The sequence below is a fragment of the Polypterus senegalus genome, chromosome 9 (genome assembly GCF_016835505.1).
Source record: "Polypterus senegalus isolate Bchr_013 chromosome 9, ASM1683550v1, whole genome shotgun sequence".
NCBI lineage: Eukaryota > Metazoa > Chordata > Cladistia > Polypteriformes > Polypteridae > Polypterus > Polypterus senegalus.
In genome coordinates, this window is record NC_053162.1 from 70,417,249 (window position 1) to 70,430,997 (window position 13,749).

At 38.9% G+C, this 13,749-nt stretch overlaps 3 protein-coding genes across 7 annotated transcripts in view; 1 reads left to right on the forward strand and 2 right to left on the reverse strand.

Moving 5' to 3' along the window:
* Positions 1–12,784, reverse strand: part of LOC120535398 (cyclic nucleotide-gated cation channel beta-1-like) — a 109,058-nt gene extending 96,274 nt beyond the window's left edge. Inside the window, exon 1 of one of the 2 annotated variants that reach the window (XM_039763219.1) lies at positions 12,709–12,784. The gene's annotated coding sequence lies outside the window, so the exon portion shown is untranslated. Of the gene's footprint in view, positions 1–12,293; positions 12,355–12,708 lie in introns of those variants that run through there. The other variant, XM_039763217.1, reaches the window with a different exon arrangement.
* lrrc29 (leucine rich repeat containing 29) overlaps positions 1–13,749 on the forward strand; it is a 102,250-nt gene that overhangs the window by 21,759 nt on the left and 66,742 nt on the right. For 2 of the 3 annotated variants that reach the window (XM_039763224.1, XM_039763225.1), the window contains exons 6-7: positions 3,691–3,908; positions 4,364–8,369. The exons of the other annotated variant lie outside the window; for it this stretch is intronic. In XM_039763224.1, coding sequence (XP_039619158.1) covers positions 3,691–3,908; positions 4,364–4,532 — 387 coding nt within the window. In that variant the 3' untranslated portion in view covers positions 4,533–8,369. Of the gene's footprint in view, positions 1–3,690; positions 3,909–4,363; positions 8,370–13,749 lie in introns of those variants that run through there. 3 annotated transcript variants of the gene reach the window in all.
* Positions 11,796–13,749, reverse strand: part of elmo3 (engulfment and cell motility 3) — a 161,218-nt gene continuing 159,264 nt past the window's right edge. Inside the window, exons 21-22 of one of the 2 annotated variants that reach the window (XR_005634896.1) lie at positions 12,709–13,629; positions 11,796–12,347 (exon numbers count right to left, since the gene is read on the reverse strand). Coding sequence is in view for 1 of the 2 variants with exons in the window: in XM_039763223.1 (XP_039619157.1) it covers positions 13,417–13,629 (213 nt within the window). In the remaining variant the exon portion in view is untranslated. Of the gene's footprint in view, positions 12,348–12,636; positions 13,630–13,749 lie in introns of those variants that run through there. The other variant, XM_039763223.1, reaches the window with a different exon arrangement.

The following is a 13,749-nucleotide window of genomic DNA, read 5'->3' on the forward strand; positions in this document are numbered from 1 at the left end:
TCACATGAGTTTAGGGTGTTAATGATTACTTACTGCTGACTGAAATTTGTGTCAAACCACTTCCTTAAACTCTGCAGAAGAAAGATCTGGAAAAATTGAGTTTATTGCTGACCATATGGCCTGTCACCTGTGGTGGTGTTGCTGTTAGTGATACAGCAACAGGCAGTGGTCACATGTCAGCCTAGATATGCTTTCACAATTTTATAACAAAGAGGACATTTAATGTGTACTATCCACAAAAGTGACACTGGGGAAGAACATACTGATGTCACAGAAATATGAGCCATCTGCCACTGAATGTAATCTTGCTCTTGTGCTCACAAAGTTTTCTGAGCAGTTGGCTAATAGTTTGTTGAAGACTGCATCCTCTTAAACTTTTTTGGTTTAATCAGTTAACTTGTTTTTACCTTAACTAGCCTGTGCCAAGTCTAACAGTAGATGCAAGTAACTTCATTTGGCAAATTGCACACAAGTACCTTAGTCATCACAGTGATTCCCGATTTTGCCTCACAGCTTTAGGGGGCCTTTATTTTATTTTTGGCCTATTCACATTCTTCTGGTGTCCCTCCGTTTATGTTTCTTTAATGCACTGGTTTCTTCTTGCATATCAAAAAGGTCACCTTAAGTTGATTGGCAACTATATTCATTATCCTTCTAGATCTATCCACATCCTGTGACATAGTCAACTACCAGATCCTCCTTGCCACCCTGTCTGACATTGGTATTACTGAGACTGCCCTCAGGTAGTTTAAGTCCTAAATCTTGGGATTATTTTACCATGTGTCCTAGTGCACCTGACAGATTATGCAGCACCATTCTTGGTCCAAGCTTTGGTTTTGTCACATCTGGACTACTGCAACTCGCCGTTGGTAGGAGATATAGCATGTCTCACCAAGCTGCTGCAAACAATTCAAAACACATCTACATGCCTGGTCAACCAGCCAAGGCAGGCATGTTACTCCCCTTTTCAAATCAGTACAGTGGATTCCTGCAATAGCACGTACAGATATTAAGTCCAAATCCTAGATGCTTGTGTATAGAGTAGTCAGTGGGTCATCAACTGTATACGTGGAGACACCTGCGAGGTCCTATGTCCCTTCTCAACCACTCACATCTGCTGATGCCACTTATGCATATCATTAAATATCAGACTAGATTCTCTTCATGTGTTGCTCCTAGATGGTAGAATGAGCGGCCAATCCTCCTTCTGAAATTCTGACTCCCTCAATAGGTTTAAGAAGTGTTTGTAAATTCTTTGGTTTGGTGAATTTCTGTCTAAATTCTATTATCAGTTAGGTTTTGTAACCTAGGAGTTGTATCGTGCTTGTATTATATTCTGAGTACTTCACTCATGATAATCTGTTTTGTTACTTTGTCTTGTAACACTTTTTCCTAAACAGTCCCACAAACTAATGTTTACTCAATTATGTTGGCATGTTGTACAAGTAGCTTTATGAAAAAAAAAAGCGCCTGCTAAGTAAATACATGTAAATGTCAACCCAACGGTGGCAGAGTATTTACACTTGGCAGCGGTTTGGTTCTGCTCTCATCAAATGTCTGGAATAGGCTCAGGGTGTAATGTGGCCAATTAATGAAACAAATCTAAAATCGAGGGTCAGGTGCTGTAAAACTTAAGCAAATAATCCATTAATCATCAGAAAGTGATTCCACACGTATGGAAAATTAGAAACTTTGGGAGTTTGACAACATGAGCTTGGATTTATGTTAGCACATCATACACAGATGAAAATAAATCTTCAATAGTCTTATAAAAGAAAGACATTGTTTATCAGTCTGGGGATGGATAGTAAGGCCACATCCAAACAATGAGTGTTCCACTGTAAGAAAGATAATCTTGGGATGGAGAAAGTTCAGGTCTATTGTCAAACTACTTAGTAGTGGCCAGCCTATGAAATTCTGCAGTCTCAGCAAATGGTGTTCCAACAGAACATCTTGGGATTGACAGACCATTCTCACCCATTGTAATGTCAAATTTAATGAATGAGGATACTTTTACATGGACACACAGCTGGCAGAAGAGCATAACTTTCCAAAGAGAACACAGTGGAGAAACACAGGTCTTAACTTTGACCAACTGCATTGATAGGTCAGCATAATCTCTCTATTATAAAAAAAATCCTGGAGAGAAACAGTAGGGCGACAAGACGTGATCTTCACATTAAGGTCACAGAAGACACTTAAAAGTCCCGCGAGACTAAAGAGATTAGCCACGGAGCGTCTCACAGGGACCTTAAACATGAGACTTTGTGCCAAGAAATTGACCCAGGACCGTCTCGCGATGACGTAGAACATGAGATTCTTTCAAGACACGCCCTACTTACAACCAAATAAGACCAAGGGCAGTCAGCAACACACTCAGTCATGTTTTGGCTTTGAGCACACACAGATCCAGGGCTCTCAGCGCATATAAAGCGTATAAGGACAATGCGTTATAAATGAAACGTAGATGACTAAGCAAAGAAGAAAACAGCCCGGAGACTCAAAAGCGTTGGAGAGACAAAAAAGAAAAAGAATAATCTAGGTGCAAATTCAGAAAATAAGGAAAGTAATTATCAGCCCGGAACAAGTGGAACTGAAAAAAAGCACGTCCAATCGGGCTCAGAATTAAAAGACAGAGAGTAAAAGACACAGTAGAACTTCATAAAGATGTTTACAAACGTTGGCGCTATACACATGCAGAGCAGGTTAGAGATTATGAAAGCAGTGGAATTGGAAAGGTTCAAAAAAAAAAAGTCACGATACACATGAAGAAAGTTAAAGAATATGAAAGTAGGAAAATTAGAAAGTATAAAAAAGAGACAGTAAAGATCGCAGTAGCGCAAAAAAATGGAAATTATTACTCGAAAAAGGGAAAATAATCACCATGGACCAGGTGTCATTGAAACAAAAGCAGGATAAAGCGAGGTCAGAAATAAAAGACAGAGTAGAAAACAAAGTAAAACGTCAGAAGTATGTAAATATTGTAAGGCTTTGAAGTTTAAGTCTGAGAATTTCAAAGACGGAGTTTACCTCACATGCATTTATTGGTTACTTTGCAAAAAAATGATTAACTGCTGATGATGTAGATCGTTTTGTCTGTGCTGAAATTCCAAACAGAGAAACCTATCCTGAATTATGGTACAAAGTCATTAAACATGTCTCACGGAGCTCATTAAAGAGATTCAGCACATTGGGACTCGAAAGACTCCAAATATTGTTTTTACTGAAGTTATGAAATAAAAGTGAAACTAATGAAATAGCAACAATTCAAAGAAAAAAAAAATCTTAAAAGTGTGTATCTGGAAAAACAAAAACAGGGGTAGGCAAGCGAAGTGAGCAGGGGGCGAAGCCCCCAAGTAATTTAAACAAACAGATTGGAGACAATGTCAGTGGTCATAGGATGTTGCAATTTCTGAGCTTCTGATTCAGAAGTGATATTGTATGGCGAAACAAAGCACTATGTTTGACAAGATCTGCATCATACCAGCCAGGAGTGAAGATATGGACCTTCCTTGCTATGTTCAAGCTAGGACTTCCCACTATTATAGAGTCTAGTTTGAACTTCAAGATTATTTTTTTTAATTGCGGCAGAAGACTGTCCAAAGTAGTAAATCTGATCCTGAAGACTTTTTAATCCGTGTCTTGACTACATTCATGCCAATAACTCAGTATGATTTGCCTTAATCACAGGTAATCAGATTTCAGGATCTTCGCTGCCTTTCCTTGGCCATGTTGAACAATATTACAGACTCAAGCCTCATCTCTGTGGCATCGCACTGCCGTAGTTTGACAAGGCTGAATATCAGCCATTGCTCAAACCTTACAGACTATGGCTTGACAACAGCTGTTCGCTATCTTCAGCGGCTGCAGTATCTCCAGATTGCATGCTGTGACAAAATCACAGACCGGTAAGACCACTAAGCTTTCTTTTCCCTAGACAGATGATAAGGAACAAATGAAATGCAAAATGTTAAGAAAAAAATAAAGAAATAAGTTTTGTTGGTATATGATAAGACTTGTTGCAAATAAATAACGGCCAAAAGGCAATCATTGCATTCATCTTCATATAATCTATAGGAGCCGTCTTAACTTTTTACAGAATCTTTACAGTATCTTTATTTTAAAATGTATACAAACAATAACCAAGTAATTTTGCATTTTGTACTGTTTAAGGATTTTGACAAAAAAAATCAATAAATTTTGTCTCCATGAGACTTGCAGTGCAGTTCAACAAATAGGCAGCTATTACTATTTTCTGTTAATAGTACAAGCAATAAAGGTGCCATGGTTAAATGAACCAATTTAACTGCATGTCCCTTTCACGCTATGGACAGATAACACATCACCTTTGTTCTTCATGCAGGTTTTTGTCAGTGCTGGCACAAGAATGCAAGAGTCTCAAGAGTCTGGATGTGTGCATGTGTAGAGAGATCTCAATGGCAGGAATTGAGCAGCTACAAACAGAGCTACCGACTTTGGAGAACATTAAGACACGTTTTGTGGGTGGGTCTGACCTCATCTTCTCCCTGTAAAGGAGGGCTCAATATTCAGCATCCTATGGTGGAGCTTCAAGGATGCCTTTCTTTTCCCATAGTCTTGTTCCAATAATAACAGTTTATGTCAGCAATTCCACTGGTATATTGAGTTTGGTGTAGCATCATTAGTATGCTGTTTCAGTTTTGAAAATAATCTTGAATCACTCCAGTACAAATGTATCATTAATGCTGTTGCAGGGTTTTTAAGACACCCAAGTGCCTTCTGCTGCTTCCGCGACAAACAGAAAAGTGCTTTGATTTACAGAATTTACTAAGAGCTGTGGTCATCTGTTACTTTTGAGATCTGTAGAGGGCGCATTTGCACTCCAGACAACCAGACACAATCAATCCACACAGTCACAGGTTCAAGAAGTTTTTAATTTAAACAATACCTTCTACTGGTCTCTGTCCCTGTACAAATTAGATACAGTTTAGTTCTGTTGTGTTTCTTTCCTCATCTCTTCAACTCCACTCTCTTCCAAGCAGGCCTTGTCCATGTCCTCCTAACAATGACTCCTTTATGTACAGGAGGAGGCTTCTGTTATGCTGGACCCCAGAGTTCCTCTGGTGCCACGGCACTGCACTTCAGATGCACTTCCTGGGTCAAACAGAAGCCCCATACCCTCAAAGTAGTGGGGGTGTTCCCCTGCAGACGCCCATCTAAGTGCACCAACAGAACTGCCCCTCAGAATTACAGTTCCCAATATACACTGTGGATGTACAAACGTGAGTTCCACGAGAGGGATGCTGCCACCCTATGTATAGGGGGAACATATGGCTATAGGAAGCAGTCTTCCTCTGTCCTTCCGTTATGACCTCCAGGCTGGAAAACATACCAGGAACCACCCACCTGGGATGTGTGCCCATCCACATCTCATAATAGCCTCCTGACTGGGAAAAGTACCACTAACCAACCTGGTCGGAATGCCCGTCCAACTATGTCCTTCCTTTATTAGGGCTTTCTAGCTGGGTAAGAAACCATCCACTGCAGCCAATGTACCAGTCAACAAAGGTCTTCTATGACACTTTTTAATAAAAGTGCTCTGATCAGCAAGTTTTACATTGAAGGGTTAGTAATAAAAAGTTAACATTTGGGCCTTTATTAATACATAAAAGGGAACTTTAAAGACTTACAGTTCATAAATAGCGTTGGTATATTGTTGCAAAGGTTAGTGCAGGTGCCGTACAGATCATGGATACAGATCCCAGCTGCCCCTCCCTAAGTGGTATTTATACATTTTCATGCTTCTGTATCACTTTAATCTGAGCAGTCCAGTTTCCTCCCATATCCAGTAATATAAACATTTTAAAAGCAGAACTTGGTTGTCCTCTTCACAAGGTACGTTTAACACCTTCCACATAGAAAGTGTAATGAAAAAGGTTATGTTTGTTTTAAATGATGCATTCTCACGTACAGTATGTTATCCATATGAATGATGGCTATAAATACCTTGCTTTATGAATCCACTGCAGGGCTGCAGTAACCTGGAGGTGTTTTTAGCAGCATCAGTTCTAGGCAGGGCCCAGCTCCAGGCAGGATACCAATTCCTCACTCGAGAGCTGCAGAGGTGCTTGAAAGTTAGTGAACCCTTCGGAATTTTCCATATTCCTGCATAAATATGATTTAGTACATCATCTGATTTTCACACAAGTCCTAAAAGTAGATATGGAGAACCCAGCTAAATAAATGAGACAAAATACCAAAGTTGGTCATTTACTATATTTATTGAGGAAAATCACCCAGTATTACATATCTGTGAGTGACAAAAGTGTGTGAACCTTTGATTTTAGTATTTGGTTTGACCCCATTTTGCAGCAATAACTGTAACTAAATGTTTCTAGTAGGTCTTGATCGGTCCTGCATATCGGCCTGGAGAAATTTTAGCCCATTCCTCCATATGTGATTGCCTCAACTGTTGCTGTTTTTTTTTTTTTTCTTCAAATAAACTGCACGCTTCAGGTCCATCCACAGTATTCATATTGGGTTAAGGTCAGGACTTTGACTTGGCCATTCCAAAACCTTTTTTTTTATTCTTGTTCAATCACTCTTTGGTAGAATGACTTGTGTGCTTGTCGTTGTAGTCTTGCTGCATGACCCAGTTTCTCTTGAGATGTAGTCCATGGACAGCTGTCCTTACATTCTCCTATAGAATTCACTGGTATAATTCAGAATTAATTTTCTTCTCCACAATGGCAAGCTGTCCTGACCCAGACGCAGCACAACAGGCCCAAAGCATGATACTACTGCCACCATGTTTCACAGATAGGATGATGTTCTCATTCTGGATTGCAGTGTTTTTCTTTCTCCAAAATAACACTTCATTTGAACTAAAAAGTTCAATTTTGGTCTCGCCTACCCATAAAATATTACTCCAATAGCTTTCAGGCTTGGTCACATGCTCTTCAACAGACTTTCTCCTTGCAACCATGCCATACACACCACTGTTGTGTTATGATGAGGTTTTAAGTAATATTTATGCAGGAATATGAAACATTGACAGGTTCACTAACTTTCAAACACCACTATACATCCACAATTGTTCAAACTGTGGCATTAATATCTTTGGGATACCATCAAGGGAAGAGCTACTAGGCACAGTGCCAGGCTTAATGGTAAATGTCTTCAAGACACAATCAAAAAGCAGATTTCTTTCATTCTGACTAGACATAAAACTATAATGACATAATAATTGTATGTCCCATTTGCTTATTAATTTGCACACACAGATTGATGGACAAGCTACTTTTTTATTGTATACCTAATTGTAAAGTATACTAGATCCAGTAACTGAACATTTTAGAACACACTTAATTGCTGTCTTATGTACAGTTCATAGTAGTCTGAGTCAGGTGGCATGAGGGAGAATACAAACATGTTCATGGATTTAGCAGTCCACTTTACAGTAGACTGGCCCCAAAACTATTAATATATGGAACATATTAGATAAGGAACAGCTTGGTGCAAACAAGACCAACACTGAACCCTTATATCTGCACCCTGTTGTTTTAGGCTACAGTGAGGGAACAGGACACTGACACTATGATGTACCAAACTGTTTTGTAGTTCTTCTGCATAATCAATCTTAACATAAAATATTTTGTGAATGTAACTATTGTTTTGTGTATCCATCCATTACTGGGCAGGGTTGGAACATGCAGAAGGTGAGTCTATTAGAGCTGTCAGTTACACCACCAACTCAACACCAAATTCATTGAAAGCATGCAGTGGGGTGCATCATTACTCAGATTAGCACAGCAGTATATGAAAGTGTAAAGCCCCGCTGAATGAGTCATTTTCTGATGTACATTTATAGCTTTTGCTTTTAGATTTGTCCTGCCCTAATCTCTTCTTTAACATTAAGCAACACAACAGGTTTTCAAAATGTAATATTCAGTTGAGATACTGTATGTATAAAATGTTGTTATAAAGAAATATGGGTGGACTCCATTTGGTCTGCTATCACACTTTCAAGCTACTGAGGCAGTGGTCTCTTTGTTCACCAGGCTATAGAGGACCAATGCTGGAGAGCAAGTGATATGTGCCAGGAAGTAAAACATTATGGCCAGAAATAAGCACACTGCCTGTTGTTTGGAAATATAATGTATTGAAAGTGAGATCAATTTCTAAAGGGAAGAAGAAGAGTGCAAATGGGGTTGGGGATTAATGTTGCATTCAGATTCTAAATGCTGCCATTTTAACAACTGCTGTCACCCCTCCTTTACATTTACTTTTTTCCAGTGTAGGCTGATATGCAAATCACTTTAAAAGACACCATAGTAGAAAAATATGATAAATGTCATTTTATTTTCCAAAATAAAAATTCAGTCCCACAATTTTTTTGTTTTTTTTTTACCAGTCAGTGGGCACTCCTCATTTTCTTGTTCAGAACCACCTCTTTGCCAAGTGCAGCTGCTTTACTTGGTACCTGTCTTTTGGCCCTTATATGATAAACTGTAAACATTTATACAGAGATATTAAACACAATAAAAAACAAAAATATTTTAATGCAATTCAATTTCCTTCTGAGCCACTTACCTACAGAACCTTGGTTGAAAAGCTAACAAGATACTGTTTAATGCAGAAGCACTCTTGCTAATTTTACAGTAGTGTTGCACACAGGCAAAATTGTATTGTATTGTAGCATCTAAACTGCAAAAACTATGTAGTGCCCCAAAAATTATTTGATAACACGGAATCAATAAAGAATTAATAAACCATACAATTCTATTTTTGTTTGAGACTAACAATCAAACACTTTTTAATGCTTTACTGTCTGAAACAGACAGAAGGACAAGCTGGGCCTTGTGCTGCTGTCACTCTGGCTTTACTAATTAAGCACACAGGACATTACTGGACTGTCCACCTCATACATATCCGAGTGTTTGTTTGGGCCATTCCAAAATCCAGAACGTTCGACTGTGGTGTAGTTATAAATCCACTAGGTGGACACTCTTAGCTTTGGTCAACAATGAGTTGCAAATTTGAAAGACTGCTTGGTGTTGAGTAGTTAAGTTCACACAATCATCACAGCAGTTATGTCTCGTATCTGTGAGCTTGTTTCTAAATTTCCTACATTGTGGAAAACCTTACATCAGGGCTAATGGAGCAGAGGTTCTCTTTGTACTTCATGTGTAGTTACAAAAAGAGCGGTAAGAAATCAATTTTATTTCAAAAGCAGTACTTATGAAAACAAATGTACAAAATTAATTTTGTTCATGTCTCAAATAAAAGAATGTTGGTAGCAATGCTGTGGACTACTTGGTGTCTTGTGCCATAGCATGAATAGGCCTTAAATTGTTAAGTTATTAAAAGTGAGAAAACATAACTACAGAATTACACGAATAAGGGTGTGCTGTGTGTAAATCGGACGTAAAAAATAGAAGAAAGGCATCTAACATATCAGATGTGCGTTAAACTTCAGTTCAGCACACTGATTTAAAAATAGTAGGTAGCAACCTGAGAGAATTTAACTCGTGAACTGCAGCTGTGACATCTCGAAAATTCTGGCAGTTCCTGTTTTGCTTTCTAGACCGGTATCCCTTTAACGACAGCCTCAGCTGTTATCCTGTGACACCATCCATCCATTATCCAACCCACTTTATCCTAACTACAGGGTCACGGGGGTCTGCTGGAGCCAATCCCAGCCAACACAGGGCACAAGGCAGGAAACAAACACCGGGCAGGGCACACACACCAGGCACACACTAGGGACAATTTAGAATCGCCAATGCACCTAACCTGCATTTCTTTGGACTATGGGAGGAAACCGGAGTACCCACGAGGAAACCCACGCAGCCAAGGGGAGAACCCGGGAAGTGAACCCAAGTCTGCTTACTGTGAGGCAGCAGCGCTACCCACTGTGCCACCGTGCCTTCCCCTGTGACACCATGTACGCCTTATCTTGCCCACCTTCTAATTTATGATCTCCACAAAACTATTCAAAGGTAAAGGCCTGTGAAGGAAATTCGAAACTGAAACTACAATCTGCTAAAAATAAATTCCAAAAAACTGACATTTTTGAATTTTCTAAAGGTCCATACATGTAAAACGTTGCCATACTTATAAACTTGACGAAAGTTAGATTAACTGAAAAGTAAATACAATTGGGGAGGAAAAGATGGAGCTGGGCTTTCTGATGGCTTATTTTCCACAATGATCAGGTTGCCCTTAGCTAGACTTTGGATATCCTCATCCTCCACTGCAGCAGGACATGTTACCTCGGTCTCACATCTCCTGCTACAAAGGCAGCTCTTAATCTGCACAATGTCATTTCCTGTTTGCCTCAAATGAAAAGACAATACAAATGTGATCATTCAAAGAGTTATTTTTAATGCATGTATTTACTTCAGTTTAATGATAGTATTTTTTTTTTTAACCCAGAAATCTCTAGTGGAACTGTGCATATCACTAAAGAGAAAAGATGCAAACTTTTATTTTGGGGGAATCCATCCTGACTGAAATTTGCTCCTCCACCTCTTTGAACTGGAGAGCTAATGGAAAATATGGCAAAAAACACACACTGTCAACCAAGCAACTGCAGAGCATTTATCAAAGGGGACTGTAAAAATGTCCACCTTTAACGTTAGTTTTGAATTTACGCAGGCAAGTACTTCATAGTGACAATGGCTTGATCTGGAATAAAATAATGAGCAGTAAAAATGTCACCTATTAGCGGATGGAGTCTAGGAAATTGTGCCTATCAGGTATTAAGCAACGTCTCTTTCCTGTGAAACTGAAATTGTTACTGCCCCAAGTTTTGTTATTCATTTGAAGTATGTGGCTATTAAATTTGTGTAGAGCTTATCTGTTTTTTCCTCAAAGTAAACTATGCAGCAGAAGCACTTGCTTTTAATCTGAAAAATGGAACTAGAGTTTCTTTTTTGACATTTTATCTTTTCAGAGAAGTAATTACATTGTTAAATGAAAGTGAGATGAAGGGACAGTTAAGATGGCTTCACAATTCATGCAGACCTGGCTACTTTGTCTGCTGGCCTTATAGAAAAGCAGTACACATTAAAAAAGGAATAAGCTCAAAGATACACTAGTGCAATGACTACTAATGTATTCCAGTTTTCCTTGAGAAAATGCAGATAAAACCATAAGGATCACTTCTTTCCCCTAGCAAAAGACATGCTACTAGTGTTTCAGCTCTAGAATTACAGTATGTAACTACCAGTAACAGCACACTGCACATTATACACTTGACTTGAGCATTCCTAGTTTTCATACTCTCTCTGTACATTTAGCATTCATTTGCTCAGAGGTTGATGCGCTTGCTACTTCCTGAGCAGCTCTTCTTTTCTCCACCCATGTGGCCACCTTCTTCTCTTCTTTTTGTCGGCATTTTTTGGTGTTAAAAATGATTAAGTCCGTGTTTATGTTGCAATTACTTAGTAAGTTTTCTTTAATTTTCCACTTAAGCTGGCACTTAAGTGTTCAATCTGCCTCAAGAATGATTTAAGATATGAAGAGGTAGGAGAAGTGATGGCAAAGGTGCTAAGGATGAGAATGGTGCCCGTACACATGCGCCACACGACCGCCCTGCTGGCCACCGCCAAGTGTTGATTCTACAATAAAATAAAAAGAGGAATAACCTTGGATCCACTCAAAAGTGGGTAGTAGATGCCACATAGTATATGTGTACAAAATTACAGGACAGTAGTTCAAATGGTTTGCGAGCTACAGGTGATTAAAATTCCTGGACAGACAAACGAACAGCCACGGTAGCGTATTAATATAAAGATTGTCTTGACATTATATGCCATTTTCTTTTTATTTGATGCCACTAATCATAAAACCTAAAAACTCTCAGCACTGCCATTTGAAGCTGCCAAATGAAGATACTCAAAACAAGACTACGTCTAATGAGCAGCATTGAAAACAAAAGAGTCTCTCCATAGGCCACAGTGGAGCTTGTCAAAAGGCTTTTTTTTTTAGGAATTTCCATCAAACAGTAAGAGTTGACCAAACATTTAATTGTCCATCCACTATTGCACTTTGTGTCAACACTCAGGTCAGCAGGGCTCAAATCCTATCCAGTCATTTAGTCAGACAATTTACACCTTCCATTTAACTTAACATATATATCTTTAGGTGGAAAAAATCATAAAATATTGGAAAGGTTATGCAAGAATAAATCAGCATGTGTCTATTTACACACAGTTTTGTACATGGGAGTTGCACTATTAAATGAAAGTGGTTTCATTTGAATTACGCATAACTGAAACAAAGATGACAGTTTTGATTGAAAAAGTTACCTTACAGTGCAGAAAGGTCTACTGAATCGCTAGAAAAGTTCACTCAACTTCCTCCTTAAATTAGAAGGCATAGTTAGGAAAAAATTGAAAATTGGAATAAAAAGAATAATAATGGCATGATCAAGGGTAAATATTTATCCTACCATTAGAATACAATATCCACAAAATAAAAAAATTTGTTCTTAATAATTTACTTAAAAAGCACAATTTATTTATGTGCAAAATGAACTTTGTTCGTACCAACCATGAAGTGATCTTTTTTAATCTCCTGCTCCCTTTTCTCTTTAGCAGTTTTATGTGTACACATATTCCTTCAATAAATAGGCTACGCTGTACACAATGGTCTTGGCATTAAGAGCATCTTTATCCTACACTGTACAGTACATACAATTCATGGCAATACAGTTCATCTTACCTTGAATGTCACTAGATCAGCTGAGGCCTCCAAGCTAATTGAGGATCTGTACCAGGCAGCACACTTTAACGTTGCCAGTCAGTAATTATTCCTAAGGCCTGCTAATAACTTCAGAGGTAGGGCAAGTCAGGATTCAGTGTTTCACTACATAAAAGATCAATCTCGCATATCCCTGATTAAAATTTTTTTGTCTCTCCATTGACACAACAGATGAGACAGCAGCACTTCCTATGCACCTTATAAGCTTAACTTTAAGGCAGTTACAATTATTACTCTGCTGTATTGTCTCTTGAAATTGGAGGGCTGTTGCCTTCAATCACTGTGACAACATCACATAAGCAGGTCCACACACAAGCTTTGGGGGTGTTTTATCCATAAGATAGGCTGCACCAAACATGCTGCTTCTTGTGAGGTCTACTATATATTTCAAATGAGTGGGCACATACTGGATTTGACCATGTCCACCTTAAAGCAGCTTCACTTGGCACTTGAAAAGCCAAGTGTTGCTGCGTCAAGGAAATGGTAAGATATGCTGTGCAGTGCTATACAATGGGTGCTCAGCAGTCACAGGATTGTTTTTGTTCACTTGTGAAAACTTGAGCAAAGATTGAGTCTTGGTGATGCTGCTTGTCTCCTCTGGGATCTAAACGAGAACCTTCAATGGCTCTCCAAAAATGTGTCCATGGTGAGGTGAAATCACTTTTGAGTCTACTGTTCACTGTGGCTGAAGTCATAGCAGAAGTGGTAATTGCTGGGAGGATCTGGCAAAGGTGGTGGAGCGTCTGGGATTGGAATGTTCTCCAGGTCCAGTAGCCTCAGTTTGATTTCCATGGATAAGAGAATATCCAACTCACTCCGCATGCACTCGCTGTTCATTTCTTTCCCCAGCAAGACATTCAAACCATCAGTCCAAAGGCAAAACTGGAAGGCAATAAAAAAAAAAAAAATGTGAAGGAAGGACATAAACACAAACTCTTAGTTGTATATTAAAAAGCACTGCCTCAGTAACAAACTGCAAATATACAGTAAGAACAATGGCTA